Source organism: Herpailurus yagouaroundi, unplaced genomic scaffold, assembly GCF_014898765.1.
Source record: "Herpailurus yagouaroundi ecotype Mexico unplaced genomic scaffold, PumYag 203, whole genome shotgun sequence".
Taxonomy (NCBI): Eukaryota; Metazoa; Chordata; class Mammalia; order Carnivora; family Felidae; genus Herpailurus; species Herpailurus yagouaroundi.
This window is the reverse complement of record NW_024412434.1, coordinates 10,493,415-10,518,881: the sequence shown is the minus strand read 5'-3', so window position 1 is coordinate 10,518,881 and position 25,467 is coordinate 10,493,415. Positions and strand designations below refer to the sequence as shown.

Genomic DNA, 25,467 nt, shown 5'->3' with positions numbered 1-25,467 from the left:
AAACATAATTTTGGGATGGGCTTCTTAATAGGAGCAAACAATACAATTCATTTCCCCCACTGGCTTTTATGGGTACCCCTTCATGCCCTGCTTTGTGGAACAAATTAAGGGTGTTAAAGGTAATAAGCGGGGAGTAGATATACTATCATTTATGTATACGTATGTGTGTGTATATATATTCATTTATAAAAATAAATATTAAGCATGATCAGTATCATACTTAAACTCTATATTTTATGTGCTGCTTGTTTTTTCACTTAAAATAAATCCCAAGAACTTCGCTGTATTCATTAATATTTTTGAGAACTTGATTATTAAGGATGGTATAATCTTCTCTTCATGCACCTTAATTTACTTTTGACCAGAAAATTATTCCTTTTGAACACATAAACTGAGGTTATAAAAGCTTAAGACAAAGATAGTCATTTGTTTCTATGTTTATTGTTGGGATGGAGTATTTCCACAAAGTGCCTTTTCTTGTGGAGAGATAGGAAAACAGACTCGGGAGGCTCTCTGTTCCCTCTCGCAGCATCCTCTCTCAGTGTTCTTCCTTCCACCTTGCCTGTGCTTTCCCTTAGACAGCTAAGTATCACATATCTGAGTGCCGCATCCTGGCAGTTCTAATCGGTGAATGGATGGAGAATAGCGCAGCCGATGGGGGAGAAGTGGTCATGGACTAGAAGGCTGCAGGACTGGCTGAGGTAGAAATAGTCCTCGCACAGTGAGGACACAACCAAGGACATTTTAATTTGTTTGTATCGTTTAGTAAAAGCCTCTGGGGTCACAGAATTAGACCCTGACAAGGAGTAGGAATGAAAATCTTTCCCTGTTATTTTTGGGCTTTCAGATCTTATTCTGGTTCAGAGGATGAGGCATGTGATGTTTTATTTAAAAGGTGTGCTTGTTAATTCGATACCATCTACCAGGCAGTGAGTAGAATCACCAGTGAGACTTTGGGATCCTGTCATCTTTGCCTTTAGTTTTTACAGCTGTGACCCTTTTAATTTCTTTTTATATTTTGAAGGGTATTATACTGGAGATTTTAGAGGGGCTGTGTCAGGCATACATATCTCATCTGCTATCACAATAACCCCAAAATGTTACTTCTCTACATTTTAAATATTTAAAAGTCATATATATATATATATATATATATATATATATATATCATGTTTTACTATATTAATTTATTCTTCCTTTGCTGCTTTGGAGTAATAGGAGCCAAGTGCAAAGTAATAAGTTCTAGACCACGGTTGTGTAAAGACATAATCACAGCCATAGTCCCTTTCATTTGTATGGTAATTGCAGAAGTGTAAAGTTGTATTAAGTAGTTTTTATTTTTTTGTCATTTGGATCCAACTTTAGATAATTACACATTCACAAGACATACATTTTCATCCTAAATATTTCCTGTGTGTGGAATCATATCTCTTGCCAAATATAGAAAAAATGATTTTAGAACACACTCAAGGAACTTTGAATCTACTTATTTTATAAAGCAAATCCTGTATAAAAGTGCTTAAATATATGTAGTTCCACTCACACGATTCGTTCCCAGCCTCCTACTTCAAAAGATAGCAATTGCAGTTGGTTTAAGTACTAGGATTTAATATTAGATATTTCCAAGCGTTACCTTGCAGACTGTCCTCCGTCAAGATATCAGCTTTATCCTTTACTTGTTTGGTAAGGAGTGTTGGGAGAGAGTAAACTGGAGAAGGTTGAGTAGCCCTGGAAAATATTTGACTAGCAAGACTTTTCCTTGGACAAAGCAGAAGGAAATTGTAGAAGTGGCAGAGAGAGCCCTTAAAGCTTTAGAAGTCCTTCACATCCTCATCAGAGGACAACTTCATCAACAAAACTCCTGTCATTGGCACCGGTTACTCTCCCATTACCCAGTAATCTTTTTCTTTCTTCTGTAAATAAAACGGTTCACACACACCTACTAACACAGACACCAAAGCATGTTGCGCCTCGTTCACCTATATGACTAGTTTAATTCACAACCAATTTCACTGGACTGAAGCAAATAACACTGGACGAGTCGATTAGGAAAGCAGAACTACTGTGTCCCAGGCTGTTAGGAAGCTGTTGCCCAGATCCTTAAAATATCAGGCCTAAAACCAGAGCTTCACACATTTTACTCTCAGGGCTCTGGGAAGAGCGCTGGGTTGTGCAAGCTTCTGACCATTTTACCTTCTCAGCGGTCCTCTTCCAAAAGCGCTGGGCCTCACACCTGCTGAGCTGACACAGCAGAGTTTAATTTTCTGTCTCTGATATTGCGTCTGTATTTGCAAAAGAAAGTTATTCTATTTAAAAATGTTCCTCTATTTTGTTCCTGTTTGGGAAGGCTATTTCTTTTCTCTTGTGGTTCTCTTTTCTTCCCCCATTATCTGTGTTCAGTATCCAAAGAGTATAGGCAATCAAGCTGACTTCAAAACTAGCTAAAAAAAAAATTCGTATTTGATGATATGGGTGAATAATCTATATAGATTTGTTTGTAATGAGGGGAAGACTTGGAAGGCCATTTCCAAAACAGTGGTGCTTTTTTTTTTTAAGTTTATTTATTTATTTTGAGGGAGAGAGAGAGAGAGGCAGGGAGTGAGGGAGAGAGAGAATTCCAAGCAGGCTGCATGTTGTCAGCGCAGGGGTTTGAGCTCACAAACCATGAGATCATGACTTGAGCCAAAACCAAGGGTCGGACGCTTCACCGACTGAGCCACCCAGAGGCCCCAACAGTAGTGCTTTTTAAAAACACAATGCCTAGAGTATCCCACTCTGAAAAATCTTCCAATGTTGAAGAACCAAGTCCTTAAAATATATAGAGGTCTCTTTTTCTCTCACCCCACCCTTCTAAACCTACTTCACATTTATACCCTGTGCTCATTCATCCAGCAATTATGCATGGTCTTCGGTCCTTAGGTTACTCAAAAAGTGGTACTCTTATGTCCTGCTTCTCACACACCAAGTATCTTTATATCTACCATTATCCTCTAGTACTGGAAAGAATATGCAGAAAGTTTTCTCTTGAAATATGTACTTTGAAAATATACCTCAGACAGTTCTTCTAGTAGAGGAACTTTGTATGGATTCTGGTTTGAAAACATACTATTTTTGATAACCATGGGAAAATTAGTTAACCCCATCAAACTTAAGCCTCTTTATCTTTACAGTGAGAATAGTAAAGTATATCTTGGAAGGAATATATCTATCATACTAACAGTGTGTGGGAGGCATGGGGAGCTATTATTATTGCTACATGAAATGGCAGCTATTTGTATTATCATCATCATTCATAAAGTCTTCAGCTCAGGGGCTTAGATTTTCTCCATTTCTTCTGTTATGAAGGTTTTTATAATATGTGTCAATAACTCAGAATTTGGGAAGGGGTATCTATAATATTTTTTAATCCATACATTTATATACATTGTATTTAACAAGAAAAAGAGAAATACTGGGATTTGAAAGACATTGAAACTTCCCAGTCTTTTTTCTCTTTCTTTTCTTTTCTTTTTTCTTTTCTTTTCTTTTCTTTTTTCTTCTCTTTTCTTTTCTTCTCTTCTCTTTTCTTTTCTTTCTTTCTTCCTTTTTTCCTTTCTTTTTCTTTCTTTCTTTCTTTCTTTCTTTCTTTCTTTCTTTCTTTCTTTCTTTCTTTCTCATTATAGAATATATTAACTACTAAAAAGCTAGATCTGGGTGGGATGTTGAGAACTGACACTCAGTGCATCAAAAAATAAACTTATCATCTTTTCTCCCTCTTTACTTCCCCTTTCCTTCCCTCCCTTCCTTTCTTAAATCTCATTCATTCCACATACATTTAAGGCTCACATACCATCGCCAGATAGGATACCAAGGAATGAGTATGTAATCATGAGTAAGATAGTTACGATCCCTGCCCTCATACAATTTACAAATAGCAAGTAGACACATTTAACAAATGAATTACAGAAATAATTATATCAAAGTAGAGTTGGTGAGTGCAACGAAGAAAAGCTCAGAATTCAGCACAAGTAACTAATGTGCAGAAGATGAAAATCCAACTCAGTCTGGGGAGCGCCAATCCAGGAAGGATAAAGTGGGGGTGGGGAGGTTTCTAAGCAGAGTTAACATAGTTTTACCCAGACTCATGCATCTTCTTTTTTATCTGTTTCCTTTCAAACACAATCATCCTCCCAGTCACCCAAGCTTAAAATCTTCACATTATTTTTGATACTTTATTCTCTTTTGCCTCAACAAATAATCAGCTGCCCAATTTTCGTGAATCAGCGTGTTCTTTCCTCTATTCTCTTGAATGTCTGGATTCCCATCCTCACGACAGTAGTTATATCCTTCTTTACCATTTTCCCACAGCTGTATGTTTTCTTTCATTCAACACATATTTATGAGCACTTTCTGTGTGCCAGCACTGCTAGTGACGTTACGACAGAATTGAACGTGATAAACATGGTTGTCACAAAGCCTACAAATCGAATTCAGTGCTGTGGATCTGGTGCTGTAATCAAGCAGGGGCAGTGTGCTGAGCGCACAGGGAAGGTCTCCTCTTTCTAGAAGGAGAGAGATTTAGACTGAAGCCCATAGAGTGAGTAAGAATAAGCCACGCACAGGTGAGGCAGTTGGATTGTCTAAGGAGCATCCAGTCAGAAGGGAGAGCAGATGCAAGAACTGGAGGGCTGGCATAGGTGAAAGTACTGATGTTAAATAGAGGTAACTGGTGTCTATCATCCTAAATAATTTAGACTTTTTCATAAGAGCCCTGGGAGCCACTGAAATGTTCTATGCAGGAGAGTTAAGACAGCAGAAGCATCTGGGGGCTGGAACAAAGGGGGATGCTGAAAGAAGATACAAGAACAGGAAAAAGTTTGGTGAGGAAGATGATGAATCCATTTTGTGTTGTTTTGTTTTTCTCCCAACTGGCCCTCTCACCTTCAGTATCTTCCCCTTACATAGCAACCAACCCTCATGCATGCTGCTGCCAGATTAACTCCCTGGAACACACTTCTGATCTCAATTTAAAGAAGTTTAATGATATGTCTGCTCAGGGAATAAAATCTGAATTCCTCGCTCTTTTATTCAAAGCTGGTTCCATCTCTGTTTTAAAGCTTGATTTTTAGTGTTGCCCTTTATGTCTTCCTGGCTGTAAGCATATACTCTATGCTCTTGAAGCTCTCCCACGACTGTGCCTTTGTCTTGGGCTCCCTCCCCCTTTTCTATTCGCTTACATACTTAAACCCTCTCCCCCTCAGGTTGTTACTCAGGATGACTTCACTTGTTTCCACGGAGAGTAATTTCCCTTTTCTCTGAATCCTCAGTATGATTCGATTCACAGTATGCTAGCATTTGTCACCTCCCCCATGCGGTAGAACTACTTAGAGAGGCAAGATGTGAGCCCTGGAACTCAACTGCCTGGATTCAGATCCTAGCTCTGACATTTCCTGGCTTGTGACATTGAGCACATCTCTTAAATTCTCTGTGTGTCATTCCTCCTCTGTAAAATAACGTTCCTACTATGTCAGGTATTGTGGGGATTAAATAAGTAAATACTGTAAAAATGCTTAATTTCATGTCTAGCAATAGTGCTGTGTAAACATTTGGTATTATCATTTCATTATTTTTATCATTTACACGTAGCATCCACTCTTCTAAACTATAACCTGATAACCTAATGCACATTGGATTTATCCTTATGACTTCTAAATCACTTACTGCCTCACACAGAGTAAATAAATAGTGAATTGTGAGTTAGAATCACAATGATTAGTGAATTGTAATTGGACTTTTCAAATACTTTATTTTGTATATAATATTTTCTTTGTTAAATTGACTAAAATAATCATTGACCAAACATTTAACGTATTTAAATTTTCTGTGTGTGAAACACATGGAATATATGGAAAAGCATGCCTTTTCTGATTTTACATTGATTCAGGGAGACCTCCCCCCATACAGTTAACTACAGTATAAGATAAAGTAAAAAAGTATACAGTCAAAATGTGATAAGGGGAATTCAGAGAGAGTGGGTGGAACAATCAGAAAAGAATTCACTGCGGTAAGATATAATTATACCGCAGTGAGAATGGTCACTTTTAGAACAAAGCATGCATAAATCAACTCTCCTAATGGTATTAGCCAAACTTTATTGAATGCTCAATGTAGCAGGCACTATGTTTATCATGTTCAAACTTCAAAACAGTACCACCTAGAAGTATTAGTGTTGTGTTCATTTTAAAGATGGGAAAACTGAGGCATAGCAAGGCAACGTTAAGTAATTTGTCGAAGCCACATGACTAGTAAGGAAGAGAACCAGGATTGGAACCCAGGGAGACTGGATTCAGAACCTGTGTTTCTCTACTACAAAATTAGGAGTTCTACTTCACTATTGCTGAACCATTTCTAACAATATATTTTATTAAGTTCAACAGAATTTCACTTTCTATGATTTTTAAGCTTATACCTCATCTGTAGATATTGAAAAAATTGACTATTATTCTTTCATTTATTTCTGACCGACTCAATCTCTCATTAATTCTTCCTCTAATTCTTGATCTGTGAAATAAAAGTTGGAAGCTAGAACAGTAGTTCCTGAATAATTCAAGAGCATTTTTTTCCTTCAAAATAAAAAGATATGCAAACTTTTATATTACATTGGTCACCTTTGCTTATTCATTCCCTTATCCATTACTTGGTGTGCAATGGAAAACTTTGCAATAAGTCACAGGATTTTTCAACTTCCAAGAACCTACTGTGCTAGAATAATCTTTAGAACCATTTCTAGTGGAAACATTTGAGCTTTTGTATATTCTAGACTTTAGCTCTCTCTCTCTCTCTCTCTCTCTCTCTCTAGTTTCTAGTGTGTCATTTCTCTGTGCCATTAGAAGGAACACATGTGATGCCCCAATCCCTTAATCTTCTATAAAGTTTTCTCTATTTGTTTTTTTTCTCCTAAATTTTCACTTCTTCCTAAGGCTCAGATTCCTGACTAAACAATACAGCCTCTTTTGCAGAACTTATAATTACTATCAGACCCTTGTGTAAAGGAACTATTTCTAAAATATGTGAGCTAAATAAAACTTAGAATATGCATTTACAGAATTTTAACTTGTTTTGTGAAAATAATCCATAAAAGAACTGTTTTTTATGTATCAATTTTTGGATGACTCCAAATGCTTTCCTGGTATATTGAATTTTAAAATAACATCTTTATCTCTATCCTCAGCGTAGACCTAGTAAATTAGAATATTAAAGGCAAATACCACATATACACAAAGCAACATTATCTCAGGGCCACACCTATTTTTACCTTCCTTTGATTTCTTCATAATACCAGCCTTTTTCCCACTCCTTGAGAATGTAATTCTAATGGTATTGGAAGTACTTAGTTTAATATCTTCGTATGGTAGAACTACTTGGGAAATACCAGCAGAGAGTTATAGGTAATGCCATTCTTGACCCTGCTGGAGAGTGGGGCTTCATTTGTAAGATATCAGTGAGAAGATGTCAGCACCCACCCCATGTCCCCCAGCCATGCTTTATGTTTCCCAATATTTACATCTTTAGGATAGAAAAATATAAAATAACACTCAGGGTTTTAGGGGTGAGTATTTGAGGAGTTTTTTCTGTTATGATGACCTTGTTTTTGGCAAAATCAGTTCAGGCCAGCTGCTCTAACATCAAAGTCTACATTTTTCTCAACAGCATTTATTCTTTGGACTGATTAAGTGGGGCCAAACCAATTCCTATTCTATGAGGGCTTGTTCCAAACCAAAATACCAGTAGCGTATGAAAGGTAGCACATACAGTGCCTTGCACATGCCTTTTGACCACCCCCTGGAAGTGGCCACGTGTTCTTTGTATCCCACTGAACCTGCACAGATGCTCAGACAGCACCTGTGCTACGTTAATACAACTCCTCACCTCCAGGTCTCTCTTTTTCTTATTAGCCTCTGTGTCTACAGCTTCTAGTAGAGTGTCTGGCTCCTGGTAAATGCTTCATTAATATTTACTCGATGAAAACTCTGGAGTGAGAAGAGAGGAGTTAATGAAGCAATTGAGCCAAGTACTAAGTGGAGAAAGTACTACAGAGTGGGAGATTGATTGGGGAGTACAGTACAGGCTAATCCTCTCAGGGCTAGTTCAGACTGGGGAAAGGTACTGCCAGAAGTGTGGAGGTGGGAATCAGCAAGGCTCCAGCGCAGTATCATAATGGAGGCCAGCCTGGCTGGCCCTCTGGGGTAATAAAGAGCATTAGGTTTGAATGTACCACAGGCTTAGAGACAATTGATAGAAACTCCTGAAAGTTAAAAGTTAAGGAACTTAGGTTTGATTGGAAAACAATAGGGAGACTCTGCAGTCCTTTGATATGGACAATGAATGATCAAAACAATATAAAGTTTTGTTCAAAAAGATGTGTGCTTATGTTAAAATTCATATGTGTTAAACATCAGATTATGAAACACTATTTTAGTCTATGGGTCATCAGTTGATCCTGAAGGTCTCTTTCTTTCTCTTCTCATCCCACAGGTTGTTATTTTGTACTTTGAACCAAGCACATTTCGCTGTATTCTCCTAAGATGGGTCCGTCTTCTCGGTTTTGCTACTGTTTATGGAACTGTCACTCTCAAGCTTCACAGGTACATTATATTTCCTAAGTTTTCATTCCCAGGAGAGGATCAAGGTGTCTTGGCATGTCATTGCAAGCTGGGTCAGCCACATAAATGGTTTAATTTCAAGAATTGAGATAGCAAGATGATATATATTTTTCATTTTCAGGGCAATATTATTAAGAATCTCTAGGAGAATCTTTAATACAACTGAATTTGAACAACATGCTTTAATAAAATATGCCATTAGGTATGAAAATTTGAATTCTGAATAAAAAATAGTTTAGAATGAATGCAAGACAGTATTTACTAGCTAAGAATAGGAAGGAAGACAAAGACAGTACCGCTGAAATAATAGTCCAGGTCCCGAGCTACCAAAGAATCCTTACATAGTAGAACTCAGCAATATGCTTACTTGACATAAACTACTGTTCTTCATTCATCAATCACATGCCCCAGGGTGATCGGCTGATATTCTATCGGTGAATTTCAAAAAAAAAAATGGTATTCTTGACTTTCCTCCTTAACCAGCGTGCTCTAGTGATTATCAACCTTGTAAATTAGATAATAGTATGAATTCTTTTATACTTAGTTTCAAAACCACCTACTTTTCTTAATGTTTATGATAAATAGGAAGAAGAAATAGGCAATATAATATATTATCTGTGCACAAAAGGGTTTCCCATGTCTCCTCTTTGCAAGCGCACTCAATGCAGTGGTGCCAAAGACCATCAGAGAGAGATCGTAATTTTTCCTGCATGATAAATCTGCAGCCCTGTAGAGGAAAACCTTTATGCTGATTAGCTTTATTTTTTATTTTTTTTTTCAACGTTTATTTATTTTTGGGACAGAGAGAGACAGAGCATGAACGGGGGAGGGGCAGAGAGAGAGGGAGACACAGAATCGGAAACAGGCTCCAGGCTCTGGCCATCAGCCCAGAGCCCGACGTGGGGCTCGAACTCACGGACCGCGAGATCGTGACCTGGCTGAAGTCGGACGCTCAACCGACTGCGCCACCCAGGCGCCCCTATGCTGATTAGCTTTAAAGTAATTTTTATAACCATAGGAAACCATTCATATTTCCATGTTAATTTGATCGTGTTTCTCAATAAAAGTATTTTAATATGGCTCAGAAACAGCTTATCTTAGAGCTATAATATGTGTTACATTTATCTTTAAATGTTCCCCTTTCAATCTTAAAATGTGATCATTGTATTGTGTATTACACAAGAAGCTCCATTTCTTTTTCTGGTTGTTGCTTTTTGTTCTGTTTTGTTTGTTTGTCTTGTTTCATTTTTACTTATTTACTGGGAATGCTCCAGACTGTCTTTTCAGAATAAATGTAAATATCCTTAACTCTCAAGATTCCTTTCTTTTATATATGTCCTATAGTACACAGCACATTGGACTGGGTTTTAGGAAATCCAGCTTAAATCTCAGTTCAGCCTCTAACTCTAGGAAAGCATAGGCTTCTATTTCCTGTAAATGGAAAGGATTGGACAAACCTCTACTGTTCTTTCTGACATTCGCTTTATTCTTCCCACACCACAGCACGCTTTGCTATTGTGTTCTCGTAGTCTCCAAGTGTCTTCCAGTTTTCATTCCTTATATGATAGCTGTTTTCAGCTGGTGTTCACCAAAGAAAATGAGTAATCACTGTTATTGCTTATAACAGACAATAAGCCTTCTAGAAATCCTGAGAGAAAGGAGGATCTCTTGAGATTTAAAAATTATCTTTCTCCCTGTGAGTCTAACACTTGGAATCTCTTGGGTTCTTTATTATGTAATACAATTTGTTTATTTAATTATCTTCTTCATTTTTACCTAATTTACTTTCTTTTTGAAATGAGGGTCTTACCATTGAATCCCCACCTCTTCGCACAATGGCTGATACATTGGAGGTGTTTAATACACGTTAGTCGATAATTGAATGAATAAAAATGTCAGATGCAGCCTTGAAAGCTGCTTCCAACAGTTCTCTCCACACACAATGCATTCATTCATAGGCCCCTGACTCACTGTATGTCCCCAAATATCTAGAACATATAACTCTGGTCTGTAAGAGGCTGTTTGGTGGGATGCAAATATAGTATTAAATAGCACTGAATCATGTAATGAGAAAATTACTTCCATTTAGGTTCTCTTTCCATCCTTCTGATTATATCCAAGAGAAAAATTAGTGTGGAACCAGTAGGTCTCTGACACCTGCCAAACAGTTTCTAATCCTCCTTTGCAACAAAGAACAGATCAAGCTTTGGGCTCAGAGCTGTGCACTGCAGTGCTGTCTGGATATAAACTATTAACTCTCTCATTGCACTTCTATACTTACTTTCCATTTCTGGATTATCGGTTCTTCATTGAAAGTAGCAATATAAAGTTTCCTTTAAAATATTTTAAAGCAATAAATAGAAATTGATTTAAAGAATGTATAGCTTGTACGCAGACCTAGGCAGAAATCTTGAGTGGGGTCTGCAAATGATTGGAATTTGAGAAACTAGATTAGTTCATCATTCTTTTGTTTAAAGACTGGAATTAAAGCTCTATCTTTCTATGTATTTCTAGAAGTCATTGTAGTGAAGAGTTACCCCCACTGAAGTCTAAATTGAATAGAAACTGTTTCTAACTTAATGAGCTGAGTTATTCTTACCCTGTCTGAAACATATGGCTTCATATTATATTCTGTTTTTTTCCATATTGTTTAAATTGAACTGATTCCAGTATTGTTTAAATCTATAAAACTGAACAGTTAGTATCCAAGAAGAATGTGAACAACACAATGAAAGTGACGGCTGAACCAGCTTTGTATTCTCCATCCTTAGTTGTGCATCTTGCCCATATTTATACATTTAGATATTTGTTAAGTGAATGAATGGGTTATAGTGAATGGAGCAGCTAGGGGTGTCTTTGGTTGGTATCTTTTAGGTTCAAGCAACATGTGGCCCTGAAGAAATGACTTCTAAGATTTTGTAGTAACATGATAAAGAGGAAAGACATAAATCCTAACAAATCCAAATGTGAATTTTAATCCTGCCATTAACTATTTACAAAACCAAAAATAAATTATTTTAACATCTGAAAATCAGTTATCTCACTTCACTTGTAAAGTTGTTGTAAAGATTAAATATGATTGGAATATATGTAAATATATCAAGGGGGAGGGGTTACTATGGCTAAATTAAGCAAAAAGGAAATTCATTGGAAGGATAGAAAGTCACAGAACTAGGCTTTAGAGAACCTGATCCAAGGTAGATTGAGGAATCAAGATAGCATAATGAATGCCATATATCATTTTCACAGAAACTTCATTTTTCATTTCAAGATTTTTTTAAAGGTAAACCCAACTCTTTAGGCAGAAAAGTCTAAGGAAATTATCAGTACAGACATATAAGATGAATGTTATAGTCGCTTGAGAATAGGACAGGCAAAAAAGACCTGAGTTTTTGTTTTATTTCAGTCACTTCCCCCAAGGCTTAGTAATAGAACATTTCTTTCTCCATCTCCTGGTTTCTCATTGATTGATTGTAGTGTTTACAGAATTCCAGTATCTCAGAAAACTTGAAGCCAATGTGAAAAAGGAACAAGATCTCTCTCACTCTGTCACAGAGATGATACTGTTAGCCTGGGATGGGGACTTAAAAGTTCCATGTACTTTTACCAAATCTTCTACTTTTTAATTTAGTGGTGTCTCCCCACATTTGAGACTCACGCAGTCAAAGACTACAATGCCAAACAAAAGGATCACTAACACATGATGGAGATAAAAAGCAGACCAACTTTTAGTTGTCATTATTATTGCCTTAAATTATCTGTAGGCAAATCAGTCCCTTTGTTACCTACACCCTAGGGCAAACCAGTCCCACTGCCCCAACTTCAGGCAGTGCAATTTATTTGAACCTGAAACTATTTGTTCCTTTTTGGAGAAAGAAAGAAGGAAGAATGATCATGTTTTAGCTTGCTTTATATGGATCAAAACGGAAAATAGTGTTGGAGTAGCAAAAAATGAAGGAGTTTCATTGATAAAAAGGAGTTTCCTTCAGGAACCATACATATGTTTGACTTGGGACATGAATGATGTAAGACAGATCTAAAAGAACATCTAGCACCTCCATGGATGTGTGTGTTCACAGATTACTTGCTAAGTTAAGTTGGTTTAAGAAAATTGGGAAGGCAGTATCTCTAGGTGCAGAAAAGCCAAGTATAATTTCAGGAGGCAAAATGAGGAAATGTTTTAAAGGAAAGGAGGTGGAAAGAGATTAAGAAACTTAATGCTAAAGGAACATTTTCCTATTCCCTATAATATGGTTTCTGGAAACAAATTGCTGTGTTCCTTTTTCCAAGGCTAATCAAGGAAAAAACAAAAGACTTTGTTGTACTATATTTAAAATGAATATTTAAGCAAGCTGTGAAAAAGCCTTCTTCTGGGTCTGGATGAGGGATTTTCACTTCATACATTATTCAGTATTCCTTGCTCTAGATACAACACAATACATAGCAGTTTTCTCTACTGTGCTCATTAGCACCAAATATTTACACTTGGTGAGAAGGGTTTTATTTTATTTTATTTTATTTTATTTTATTTTATTTTATTTTTGGTTGTTTCCTAGTAAATTTTGAAAAGTGACTGGATGATATTTATATTTATTTATTTTATGTATTCTTTATAAGGATACATAAAATACAGTAAGGTATGTTAAATTTTTGAGAGAGCAAAAGAAAGAAAAGCAAGTGTGGGACTATATAAAGAAGCTAAGAGCTTGTAATAAGATGAAGGTTTCCTTCTTTAGCTTAACTTATGATAACCACTGGCTGGCAGGCAATTTGAGATAGGAACTTAGGCAAATTAGACTGTCTATTAGCTGCAGAACCATCTGCCTTAACAGACCATTGAGCAAGGTGTTGGTTAGACCTCATTTATGAAAGCCAAAAAAATAACAACTTTTGTTCTTAGGTGGCTGAGCAAATGCCTCTGGGCATACACAAGATTACTCTAAAACTCTTGCAGTTAACTCCAGCTCACAGATGAATGATGTTGAAGGTCCCAAATCATGGTCCATAGGGGTTTGAATATGAAATAGTTTCAAAATGGTTTTAGCCAGTTGCCCACCTCAACCAAAATAATGTCTCAATTAAACATCCTTTGAGCATGTAACCACAGACATTGCATTTTGAGTAGGAAATGGGAAGAGTTTGCCATATGGATCATGATAATGATGACGATTTCAGGTCCTCCTTTCTGCTGAGTTCACTGTGATTTATCATCTTTTCCGGCTGCCTACTCTGGATTTAGAATACCTTCACATGGAGAATTACTCATAGTAACATTTCTTGAGAACCATATTGTCTCAGAGAAAAGGGACTCATAAGCTTCTGAGGAAGGTCTCTTTTCCTGTTAGAGTTATATTTGGACATTGTTAAAGAAAAAAATTATTCTGACACTCATTAAAGAATGGTGAGACAGACTTCATTCAGGGGTCAATGACAATGGAGTTTTACAGCAGGAGAGAGAGATTGGGCTCAACTCTGAAGATAACAAGGAAAAGTGGAGATTAACAGTTAAGGAGCAGTAGATGGAAAACTACTAAGAGAAAGCATCAGAGGCAAAGGAGAATTTCTTGCTAAACCAATTTGATAGGAGTCTTGACAAAGGCAAGCCAAGGTGGTCTCAGATATCAAGGGTGGGAGATTGTCCCAAAACTGACTTAGTAAGAATCTTGCTACAATTGGGCAGTGTAAAGACAAGGGAAATCCAAAGAGAATTTACTTCTGCTTTTTTCTCTTTTACTGTGTGGATTAAAACAACAACACACCTTGAGCTTATATGTATTTTGAAATCTACTATCTCAGGAATTTGTTGGAAATTGAAATTTAGGCATTTATCAATTATAGAGAATATCGTCATTACACAAAATTTAATTAGTAATTGAAGCAATTATATCCTTTTATTGGAATAATTGAAACTTAATTTTAGGAAAAACAAACAAAAAGACAAAGGAAGTCCAAAGATTGGGCCCAGTCGAGCAGAAGGTTCAGAAGAGCCTGGCTAAAGTTTGATTAAACAGAGACTCTTTGTTAATAGAAAACTAAGTAAGTTCCAAATTCAAAGAAAGTTACTTAGCTTCAGAGGCAGACTACCAAATACCCGAGACTTTACCTTCTATACCCACACTTTGCATTCACTGGAAAATAACTAGGTGCTCTATAGAAAAATGACATGCTTAGGATGAAAATTTAGAAAATAAGTTTCAAATTCATGTTTCAGAACTATGTCTAATACTGGCATTTTAAGAGGTTTGGGAAAAAAATTAGATTTGTAAATAAGTTGACTTTCTCTTTACCTGTTTCTTAGTTCATTGAGTGCCAACCTAGGCTTTGTGAGATTAAGATTTAAACAGTTTCCCTAGAGATATTTTTACCATTTTAAATTATTTGCAATGAAACAGGAAAGATCAAAAGACATTTGGCTCTTAACAATATAAATTTACCTCATAATTTCATTAATTCAAGAAACATTGGCATGGAATGCACCATAAAGGCTCACACTAATGCACAGAACTATTTGCGTGCTATCCCGATTCTAATTAACTTTCAGAAAGTGTGTGGTTACATACCTTAGCTTTGCAAGCCCTACATTTCTGTCATTCTGATCACTCCTATGCTTGGAAGGACCTAGAAAAAGTGAGGCCTTGAAAACCTGAGAAATAAGCAAATTGTGTCCTCTCACTTGTCCTTCCTATACTCATCTCCCCTTTCTTGGAGTACTTGTAATCCGTCCACAGCTGTCTGAGACTGAGCCCTGTGGGACTTTGTATACAGCTAGTCCTTATGAATGGCTCTGCAGAAACCATGAAAATAGAGTCCCCTAAGCTCCAAGGAGTTACTCTTTGATTATAAAATCTCCAGCTGGAGGACAATTCCCTCTGCTCCTTCCTCCCCATCCTGCCCCTTCTAATGACTTCACGCTGCCCTGTCTGACTTCCTACAGGACCCAACGGTTTGGCCCAGCTGAATGGCCCTAAATATTGTTAATTATGTTGGTATATTCTTGTCACTTTCAGAAGCTAATTAAGGGTTGCTGGCTTGAATAGCTTCATTTATGAATTAATATGCTCAATTTAATCTACTTATAGGAAATAAAAGACGGGATATGTAAGCATATTGATAAAAGATAACTAGAGGTCTGTATTCATACAGAACCTTTAACATCAATGAGCACCTTTTCAGTATAATTAGAAATAAAAACAAAATTCATTTTTTAATTTTTCTACTTTTCAGAACATATTAAATATTAGACATGAATAAAATGGGAACATTTCTCAGAAAACTAAAGAGATTTAAAGCGTTACTTATTTTGTCTGACTTCAGATGTCCTACTTGATTTTTTGTGATGCATAATTTTTAAATACCCTTTATTGTATAATATCTATATTCAAAGCTTTTTAATATTAAACTCCTTTTTTTGTTTTTGAGATTATATATATATGTGTGTGTGTGTGTGTGTGTATATATATACACACATATATATATATATGTATATATATGTGTATATATATATATGTATATATATATGGGGCTCTAATTTCTAATCACAGCAGGAGCATTTTATGTCAAGATTTCTGGAAATAGGTTTGAATTAGAGTATATAGTTTAGGGGCTATGTGCCACATTGGAAACATGGGATGTTTTGTATTGCCTGGATTGTATGGTGTCACCTTGTATATGTGTGTGTGCAATTCTCTGTGTGTTCCTTAACATTAAAATGCCAAATAAGAGCCCATCTGGTAATTCAGAATTAGTACTTCTTGGACTGTAGTTGATAAATGCTTTATCCTAATGTTCTTTGTTAGAGACTGTATGCCCTCAAGTGGAAATATTTCTCTTCCTCATGTGAAGTAGATGTGAGAGAATAAGTGGGAAATGAGATTAATTCATTCATGTAGCAAAAAGAAGGGCAGCCAGGCTTTAAAGGCCACAGTGAGTGCTCACAGCAGCAGCACATGCACTAAAATTGGAAGGATGCAGAGAAGATTAGCCCGGCCCCTGTGCAAGGGTGACATGCAAATTCATGAAGCTTCCACACTTTTGACTAACAATGTGCTGTAATAAATATATTAACTAAACATTAAAAATTTTTTAAATTTCTTGGGGCGCCTGGGTGGCTCAGTCAGTTAATCATCCGACTTCGGCTCAGGTCATGATCTCATAGTTCGTGAGTTCGAGCCCCGCGTCCGGCTCTGTGCTGACAGCTCAGAGCCTGGAGCCTGCTTCACATTCTGTGTCTCCCTCTCTCTCTGCCCCTTCCCTGCTCATGCTGTGTCTCTCTCTGTCTCAAAAATAAATAAACATTAAAAAAATTTTTTTTAATTTTTTTTTTAATTTCTTAAAAAATAAATAAATAATAAAGGCCACAGTGAGACAGTCTGCTTCTGCAAGCTGTTTGCTGCCATCTGCCTGCCGTTGTCTGGGCCCAGAGGCAGGGGCTCGGCTGGCGTTATTACGTGGACACACCTATGTCCTTCCTGATGCGCCATCTACTCACCTGGCCTCTGCTTACTCTGCTGTCCCTCCCCCAGCATTTACAAGTGTCCACCCCCAAATATCTGAGTTGTGTTTACGTTTTCATCCAGCTCAAAATAATTTCTACTTTGAATTATTCTTTGACCCACAGGTTATTGGTTATTTAGTTTGCAAATATTTGAGAGATTTTCCATAAATCTTTGTTTTTGATTTCTAATTTAATTCTGTTCTGGTTAGCACACATTCCTTGTATGACCTGAATCTTCTTAAATTTATTGAGACTCATTTTATGGCCCAGAATATAATCTATCTTGGTAAATGTTCCACGGGCACTTGGAAGAATATGTCTTCTGTGGTTTTGTGGTTGTTTAATAATTTTGTTCATCTTTTATATCCTCATTAATTTTCTCTCTACTTGTTCTATTGGGAGAATAGTTGGAAATTTCATATTTGCCTGTTTTTCCTCACAGTTCTTTCAGTTTTTACTTCAGATGTTTTGAAGTTCTGTTCTTAGATGCATAAACATTTGGAGTTGTTCAGTCCTATTCATAGGACATGGATTCATGTCCTATCCGTAATGATAAAGGATTGACTCCATTATGAAATGAACTTCATTGTCCCTGGTAATATTCTTTGCTATAAAATTTACTTTGTCTGATATTAATATAACCACTTTTTATTTCTTTTGATCAGTGTTAGCATGTTATATCTTTTTTCCCCATTATTTTAACTTTAAACCTTTGTTTTATATTTATTTTAAAAGTGATTTTTTTAATGTTTATTTATTTCTGAGACAGAGAGAGACAGAGCATGAGCAGGGAAGGGGCAGAGAGAGAGGGAGACACAGAATGTGAAGCAGGCTCCAGGCTCTGAGCGGTCAGCACAGAGCCCGATGCAGGGCTCGAACTCACAAACCATGAGATCGTGACCTGAGCCGAAGTTGGTCTCTCAACCAACTGAGCCACCCAGGCACCCCAAACCTTTGTTTTACATTTAATGTGCATTTCTTGCAGAAAGCTTATGGTGAGGACTTGCATCTTTAAGTCTAATCTAACAACCTCCGTCTTTTAATTTGTGTATTTAGACTACTTTCCTTTAAACATGACTATTGTTAAGCTTGTGATTTTAGATAGTATTACCTGTATAATACTTTCTAACATGTCATTGTCTTGCTTGGCCTCTGGTTATCCTAATGTCCATCACACAGAATTCACATGTGTCCAGTTCAAAAGACTGGATTTGAGCTAACAAGGAATTTAACACTAAAAGCTCAACCATTCTAGAAATTCCTAGATAATGCAAAGTACCAAAACTGACTCAAGAAGAAATAGAAAATCTAAACAAATCTGAAACAAGTAAAGACATTGAAATTACTAATCAAAAATCTTCCCCTCCCGCCCCCCCCCCCCCATCCCCCACATACCAGTACTGGAAGGCTTCACTGATGAGTTATATCAATGATATAGAGAATAATTAACACTAATTCTTTGCAAACCATTCTGAAAAATAGATAAGGCAACACTTCGTATTCATTGTAAGAGACCAATGTTACCCTGATACCAAAAATAAATAAATATATCACAGGAAAACAAAACTACAGACCAATATCTCTTATGAATATAGACATAAAAATCTGAATCCAGACAGAATCCAGCAACCTCTAAAAAGGATCATACATCACGACCCGGTGGGATTTAGACCATACAAAAATCAATCAATGTCATAGAGTACATTAACATAATAAAGGACAAAACCACGTGATCATCCCAACAAATGCAGACAAAGCATTTGACAAAACTCCAACACACTCTCATGATAAAACACTCTACATCCTTGGAATGGAAGGGAACTTCCTCATCCTGATAAAAGTTATCTATGAAAAACCCACAGCTGACATCATGCTTAATGATGAAGGACTGAAGTCTTTACCCCTAAAGTCTTTACCCCTTGTTCCTAAGATTAGGAACAAGACAAGAATGTTTGCTCTTGCTACTTCTAGCCAACATTGTCCTAGAAGTTCTCACCTGAGCAGTTAAGCTCCAAAAAGAAATAAAAGATATCTAGATCGAAGAAAGAAGTAAAACTGTTTCCAGATAACATGATCTTCTGTAGAGAAAATCCTAAGGAATCCACCAAAAACTATTAGAATTAATAAACAGGTTTAGCAATGTTGCAGTGTACAAGACAGACATACAAAAATCAGTTGTATTTTACACATTAGCCACAGACTAAAACTGAAATTAAGGGGAAATTTTCATTTACAATAGCATAACCATAAAATATGTAGGAATAAGTTTAACAACAGAACTGCTAGAAAGGTGCCCTGAAGACTACAAAACACTGTAGAATTAAGGAAGACCTAAATAAATGGAAAGACATCCCTTGTTCATGGTTTGGCAAGTTCAGTATTTTCAGATTTCTATCTTTCCTAAATTGAATCAGCCTAATTCCTATTAAAATCCCACTAACTTTTTTGTGGAAATTGACAAGCTGGTTCTAAAATTCGTATGGAAATGCAAAGGAACTAGAATAGCCAAAACAATCTTAAAAAAGAAGAAGAAAGTAGGAAGACTCACACTTCCTGATTTTAAAACTTACTTCAAAGCTACAGCAAGAGGAAGAGGCACACAGATCAATGCCAGGTTTCTCCAGGCCAAAGAATGAGGTTGGACCTCTACTCTACACCATTTACAAAAATTAATTCCAAATGGATAAAAGACCTAAATGTAAGAGCTAAAGCTATAAAACTCTTATAAGGAAACACAAATATTCATAGTCTTGGAGAGAAACCTAAAGCACAAGCAAAAAAAGAAAAAAAGTAGATAAGCTGGACTTTATCAAAATGAAAAACATTTGTGCATCAAAGGATACTATCAAGAAAGTAACAAAATAACTAACAGGAGTGCAAGGATAGGCAAGATGGGTGAAGGGTAGTGGGAGATACAGGCTTCCAGTTATGCAAAGAATAAGTCACAGGAATAGAAAGTACAGGGAATATATATACCAATGATATTATAATAGCATTATATGGTGACAGATGGTAGCTACACTTGCAGGGATCATAGCATAATGTATGAACTTGTCAAATTACTATATTACACACCTAAAAGTAATGTAACATTGTGTATCAACTATGCTTCAATAAAAAAAGTGAAAGAATGAAGGTAAAAATCATATCAACTCAATAGGTGCAGAGTAGTATTTGACAAATTCAACATCCATTGATGATAAAAACTCTCAACAAAGCAGATCTAGAGGGAATGTACCTAAACATACTAAAGGCCATATATGATCACAAAACCACAGTTAACATTGTACTCAGTTTTGAAAAGCTGAAAAAAATTTTTTTTCTAAGATCAGGAACAAGACAAGGATGCCCACTTTTACCACTTTTATTCAACATAGTGTTGGAAGTCATAGCTAGAACAATTAGGCAAGGAAAAGAAATAAAAGGCATCAAAACTGGAAAAGAAGAAGTAAAATTGTCACAACTTGCAGATGAGATGATATATATAGAAAATCCTGAAGACACCACCAAAAATCTATTAGAACTAATAAATGAATTCAGTAAAGTTGTAGGATATAAAATAAATATACAAAAATCTGTTGTGTTTCTATACACTAATAACAAACTATCATAAAGAGAAATTAAGAAATAGTTCCATTTAAAATTGCATCAAGAAGAATAAAATACCTAGGGATAAATTTAACCAAGAGACCTGTACACTGAAAACTATAACACATTGATGAAAGAAATTGCAGACACGAACAATTGGAAAGAATGAAGCTGGAGGCATCATGCTCCCTAATTTCAAAAGATATTACAAAGTTATGGCAATCGAAACACACAGAGGTGGAACAGAAGACCATTCAGAAATCAACCCATTGACATATGGTGAATTAATTTACAACAAAGGAAGCAAGAATGGGAAAAGGATAGTCTCTTCAATAAACGGTGCTGGGAAAACTGGACAGCCACATGCATAAGAATGAAACTGGACCACTATCTTACACTATACACAAAAGTTAACTCAAAATGGATTAAAGATTTGAATGTAAGACCTGAAACCATGAAACTCCTGGAAGAAAACATAGGCAGTAAGATCCCTGATATCAGTCTTAGCGATGAATTTTGAATCTGATTCCAAACACAAAAGCTTTTATAAAGCAAAAATAAACAAGTGGGACTACATCAAAATAAAGAGCTTCTGCTCAGCAAAGGAAACCATCAACAAAATGAAAAGGCAGCCTACTGAATGTGAGAAAATGTTTGCAATTCATATACCTGATAAAGGGTTTAATAATCCAAAATATATTTAAAAACTCATAGAACTCAATAACAAGTGTGTCTGAGCGGCTCAGCCAGTTGAGCATCTGATTCTTGGTTTTGGCTCAGGTCAGAATCTTACAGTTCATGGTTTTAAGCCCTATGTGGCTCTGCCCTGGCAGTGCAGAGCCTGCTTGGGATTTTTTTTTTTTATAATAGCCCCAAGCTTGAACCAACCCAATGTCCAGCAACAGAAAAATGGATAAGCAAGTTGTTCCTGAAGTGATGGAAGTGTGGGTTATATAAGCTGTTGCATTCATCAAAAGTCATTGTTTTGTGCACTGATTTGTGTATTTTGTTCTGTGTAAATAAATTTAACTTTAAGGAAAGAACTGGAAGTTCAGTTGCTTGAGCATCCAACTCTTGATTTCGGCTAATATCGTGATCCCAGGGTCGTGGGATAAAGCCCCGCATCCATCTCTGTGCTGAATGAGCTCTCTCTCTCTCTGTGTCTCTCACTCTAAAATTAAAAAAAAAAAAAACCTGCATACCAAAAAAAGTGAAAAGAAAACCTACGGAATAGGAAAAAATATTTGCAAATCTGATAAGGGTCTGATATTCAGTATATGTAAAGAAGTAATACAACTTGGGGCGCCTGGGTGGCGCAGTCGGTTAAGCGTCCGACTTCAGCCAGGTCACGATCTTGAGGTCCGTGAGTTCGAGCCCCGCGTCAGGCTCTGGGCTGATGGCTCAGAGCCTGGAGCCTGTTTCTGATTCTGTGTCTCCCTCTCTCTCTGCCCCTCGCCCGTTCATGCTCTGTCTCTCTGTCCCAAAAATAAATAAAAACGGAGAAAAAAAAAAGAAGTAATACAACTCAACGACTAAGGGACAAACAATACAACTTTAAACATGGGAATTGAATAGAATAGACAATTTTCCAAAGAAGATATACAAATGGCCTATACCTACATGAAAAGATGCTTAAATTTTCACTAGTCATTTGAGATATCACATTCAAACCACAATGAGATTGCACTTCAAACCCACAAAGATAGCTATAATCAAAAAGTCTTTTTTATTTTTAATCATCGAAAAGTCTTAAAATAACAGTGTTGGTGAGGATGTGCAGAAATTGAAAACCTCATACATTGCTGGTGGGATTGTAAAATGGTACAGCCAAGTTCTGAAACAATTTTGTTCCTCAAAATATTAAACATAAAGTTACCATATCACCCAACAGTTCCATTCTTAGGTGTATATCCATGAGAATTGAAAATACATGTCCAAACAGAAAAAAATATATACAACAAATTTTCATAATAAGATTATTCATGAAAGTCAAAGATTAGAAAGAACCCAAGGGTTTATCAGCTGATGAATGGATAAACAATCCATGGTTTATCTGTACAATGAAATATTATTCAGTGGAAAAAGTAATGGAGTGTATTCATTAATGCCACATAGTCTATGATGTCATTTACATGAAATACTCAGAATATTTCATAATAGACAAATTTGTACAGACGTAAAGTAGATTAGTGGTTGCCAGGGTCTAGGGGAAAAAGAAGAATGAGGAGTAAAAATAGGGTATGAGGTTTCATTTTGGGGTGATGAAATTGTTCTGAAATTAGATAGGGGTTATGATGCACATTTTATGAATACACTAAAACAACTGAATTTTATAAATTTCATAAAAGTCAAATTTACCGTATTTACCATGTCTCATAAATTTACCATAAGATGAAGAATTTTATGGTATATGAGTTATATCTCTGAAAAGGAATTATTCATATATTCATGAAAGTTCAATCAAGAAAATTTAAGCAAGATGTATAGGTTTGTATAAGAAAGAATAGCTTTCTATTTACCTTTAAATTGGAGAAGATAATTATGGAAATGTCCTCTTCACAATTTTAAATGTAAACCTGAAATACCTAGGAATAATCTTAAGAGTTGATATGAAAGCACTACAAAACTTTTAGAGAAAGCTTTCCAAAACAACAGAATGAGAATGGCCAATTCAACAAATAATTTTGAAAATTAGCTCTTTGTCTAAAAAAAATTACCTCACAGTCTCATCTCAATTTATAAGAATTGCAACAAATTATAAAACTGAATGCAAAAAATTTTGAATAAAACAATGGGAAATTACGGATCAGTATTTCATTTATTTCAGGAGAAAGGGTTTTTTTTTAATTATAATTGTTCATAATATTAAATATCCAAGGAGTAAGATACCCTCATACTCTGAAGAAGAGAGCATAAATGGTACAATCCACTGAAAATATTTGGTAATATGTATCAAGAGCTTTTTAAAAAGTGAGTTATTTTTTTGAAATCTAAAGAAAAGTGTATACAAAAATTGATCTGCAAAAATTATTCATAATGTTCTTAAAATATTGGTGTATAGGTAGGACAAACATATGCATAAACATAGATTACACTCTAGGTGTCAGCCAGAAAATACAGTATTCAGTCAGGCAGCTTAGGAAGGTGACCTGAAAGAGAAAGGTTTGTCAGGGGCTGGGGAGGTAGAACACAGTAGAGAGAAACTAACCCAAGAATACAGCAGGTCCTAGTCTATAAGCAAAGAATGTTATGAGGGGCACTTAAAAAAATAGGTCAAGCTCATGAAAAGGGGGCTTTGAAGGCTATAATCACATATACTTCTTAAGTTGCCAACAATAGTACATTGGCTTGGGGTGCCTGGGTGGCTCAGTCAGTTAAGCATCTGACTTTGGCTCAAGTCATGATATCATGGTTCATGAGTTCAAGCCCCACATCATGTCAGGCTCCATGATGACAGCTCAGAGCCTGGAGCCTGCTTCAGGTTCTGTGTCTTCTTCTCTCTCTGCCCTTCTCCCACTCACACTTTGTCCCTTTCTCTCTCTTCTCTCTCTCTCTCTCTCTCTCTCTCTCTCTCTCTCAAATAAGTAAACATTAAAAACATTTTAAAAATAAAATAGTACATATGCAGAAGGCTTATGATTTTTTTTTCATATTATAGCCAGGTTTACATAGATAAAATTTTTCCTATGTTTTCTAGTCGCTAGAAAAGTTTTCCTAAATTGGCATCTGTTCCAGTATAAAAATATGAAACTTTATATCTTTAAAAAATATGTTTGACCTTGTATACCACCTTTCTTGTAAGTTCCCTTTTCAATTAGTTTTCAATCCATTCTAAACGTGATAAAAAAGATGAAACAATGTTCCCCAATATAGATAGTAACAACTGATATGTATAGAAGTTAATGCACTAGATTTCTATTTTCCATTCTTAGACTTTTGGGGCTTTGAAGGAGTGAGAAAAAAAAATGTTCATTGGATTGTAGTTTAGAATGAAAAAAAATAATGATGTGCTTAAAAGATTATGTGCCATCATATGTCATGCTATTTACAAATATAGAATGTTGTATGACAAAAAATGCTCAAAAGAACCACATAAATTATATATTGTAATCCTAATGTCATAAAACACGCTTACATATAGAAAAAATACTAGAGAATAAAATTCATCAAAATGCTAAGTGTTTCTGTACAGCTAGTGCTACTTTAGTTTAGGCATTCATTTTTCTCTGTTTATAGTTTTCTATTGTTTTACTTGGACCATATATTATAGTTTTAATGAAGGAATCAATTTGCATGTAAAAACAGCCGAGTCTGTGATATTGTATAATAGGCAAGGCAATGTAGTAGGTACTCTGGGACCTGCAAAGAAGTTTAAGTCAGAGTTTAGAATCTAGTGGTGAAACAAAGTGTAAATAGCTAGACAGTAGGAGAACCAAAGAGCAATCACAGGAATACTTTATAATTAATTTCCAAAAGTTTCACTGGCAATAACTGAAAGTTCTTCTATTTTAAGGGTAATTAATACCATCTAAAAAATTAAAAATACTACCGGTCAGACAAACTGAAGAGTCATTACATACTCACATAGCAAATCCGAATTTCTTTTGTGGTCGCATCTTCTACTTGCTAGCTAATATGTTTTGTGTATTTTACTGTGGGTTAAGGTGAAGGTGAATGCAATGCTAATTTTAGAGTTTTTATATATTTAATTTTTTGTATTTATATTGTTTAGCATCTTTTTTA

At 35.9% G+C, this 25,467-nt stretch overlaps 1 protein-coding gene and 1 non-coding gene across 2 annotated transcripts in view; both read left to right on the top strand.

Moving 5' to 3' along the window:
- GPR158 (G protein-coupled receptor 158) overlaps nucleotides 1-25,467 on the top strand; it is a 441,554-nt gene that overhangs the window by 373,406 nt on the left and 42,681 nt on the right. The window contains exon 6 of the mRNA XM_040451181.1: nucleotides 8,515-8,624. Coding sequence (XP_040307115.1) covers nucleotides 8,515-8,624 — 110 coding nt within the window. The remainder of the gene's footprint in view (nucleotides 1-8,514; nucleotides 8,625-25,467) is intronic.
- Nucleotides 16,570-16,676, top strand: LOC121014934 (U6 spliceosomal RNA). Its single transcript, XR_005783521.1, has one exon. It is a non-coding gene; the product is annotated as a U6 spliceosomal RNA (small nuclear RNA).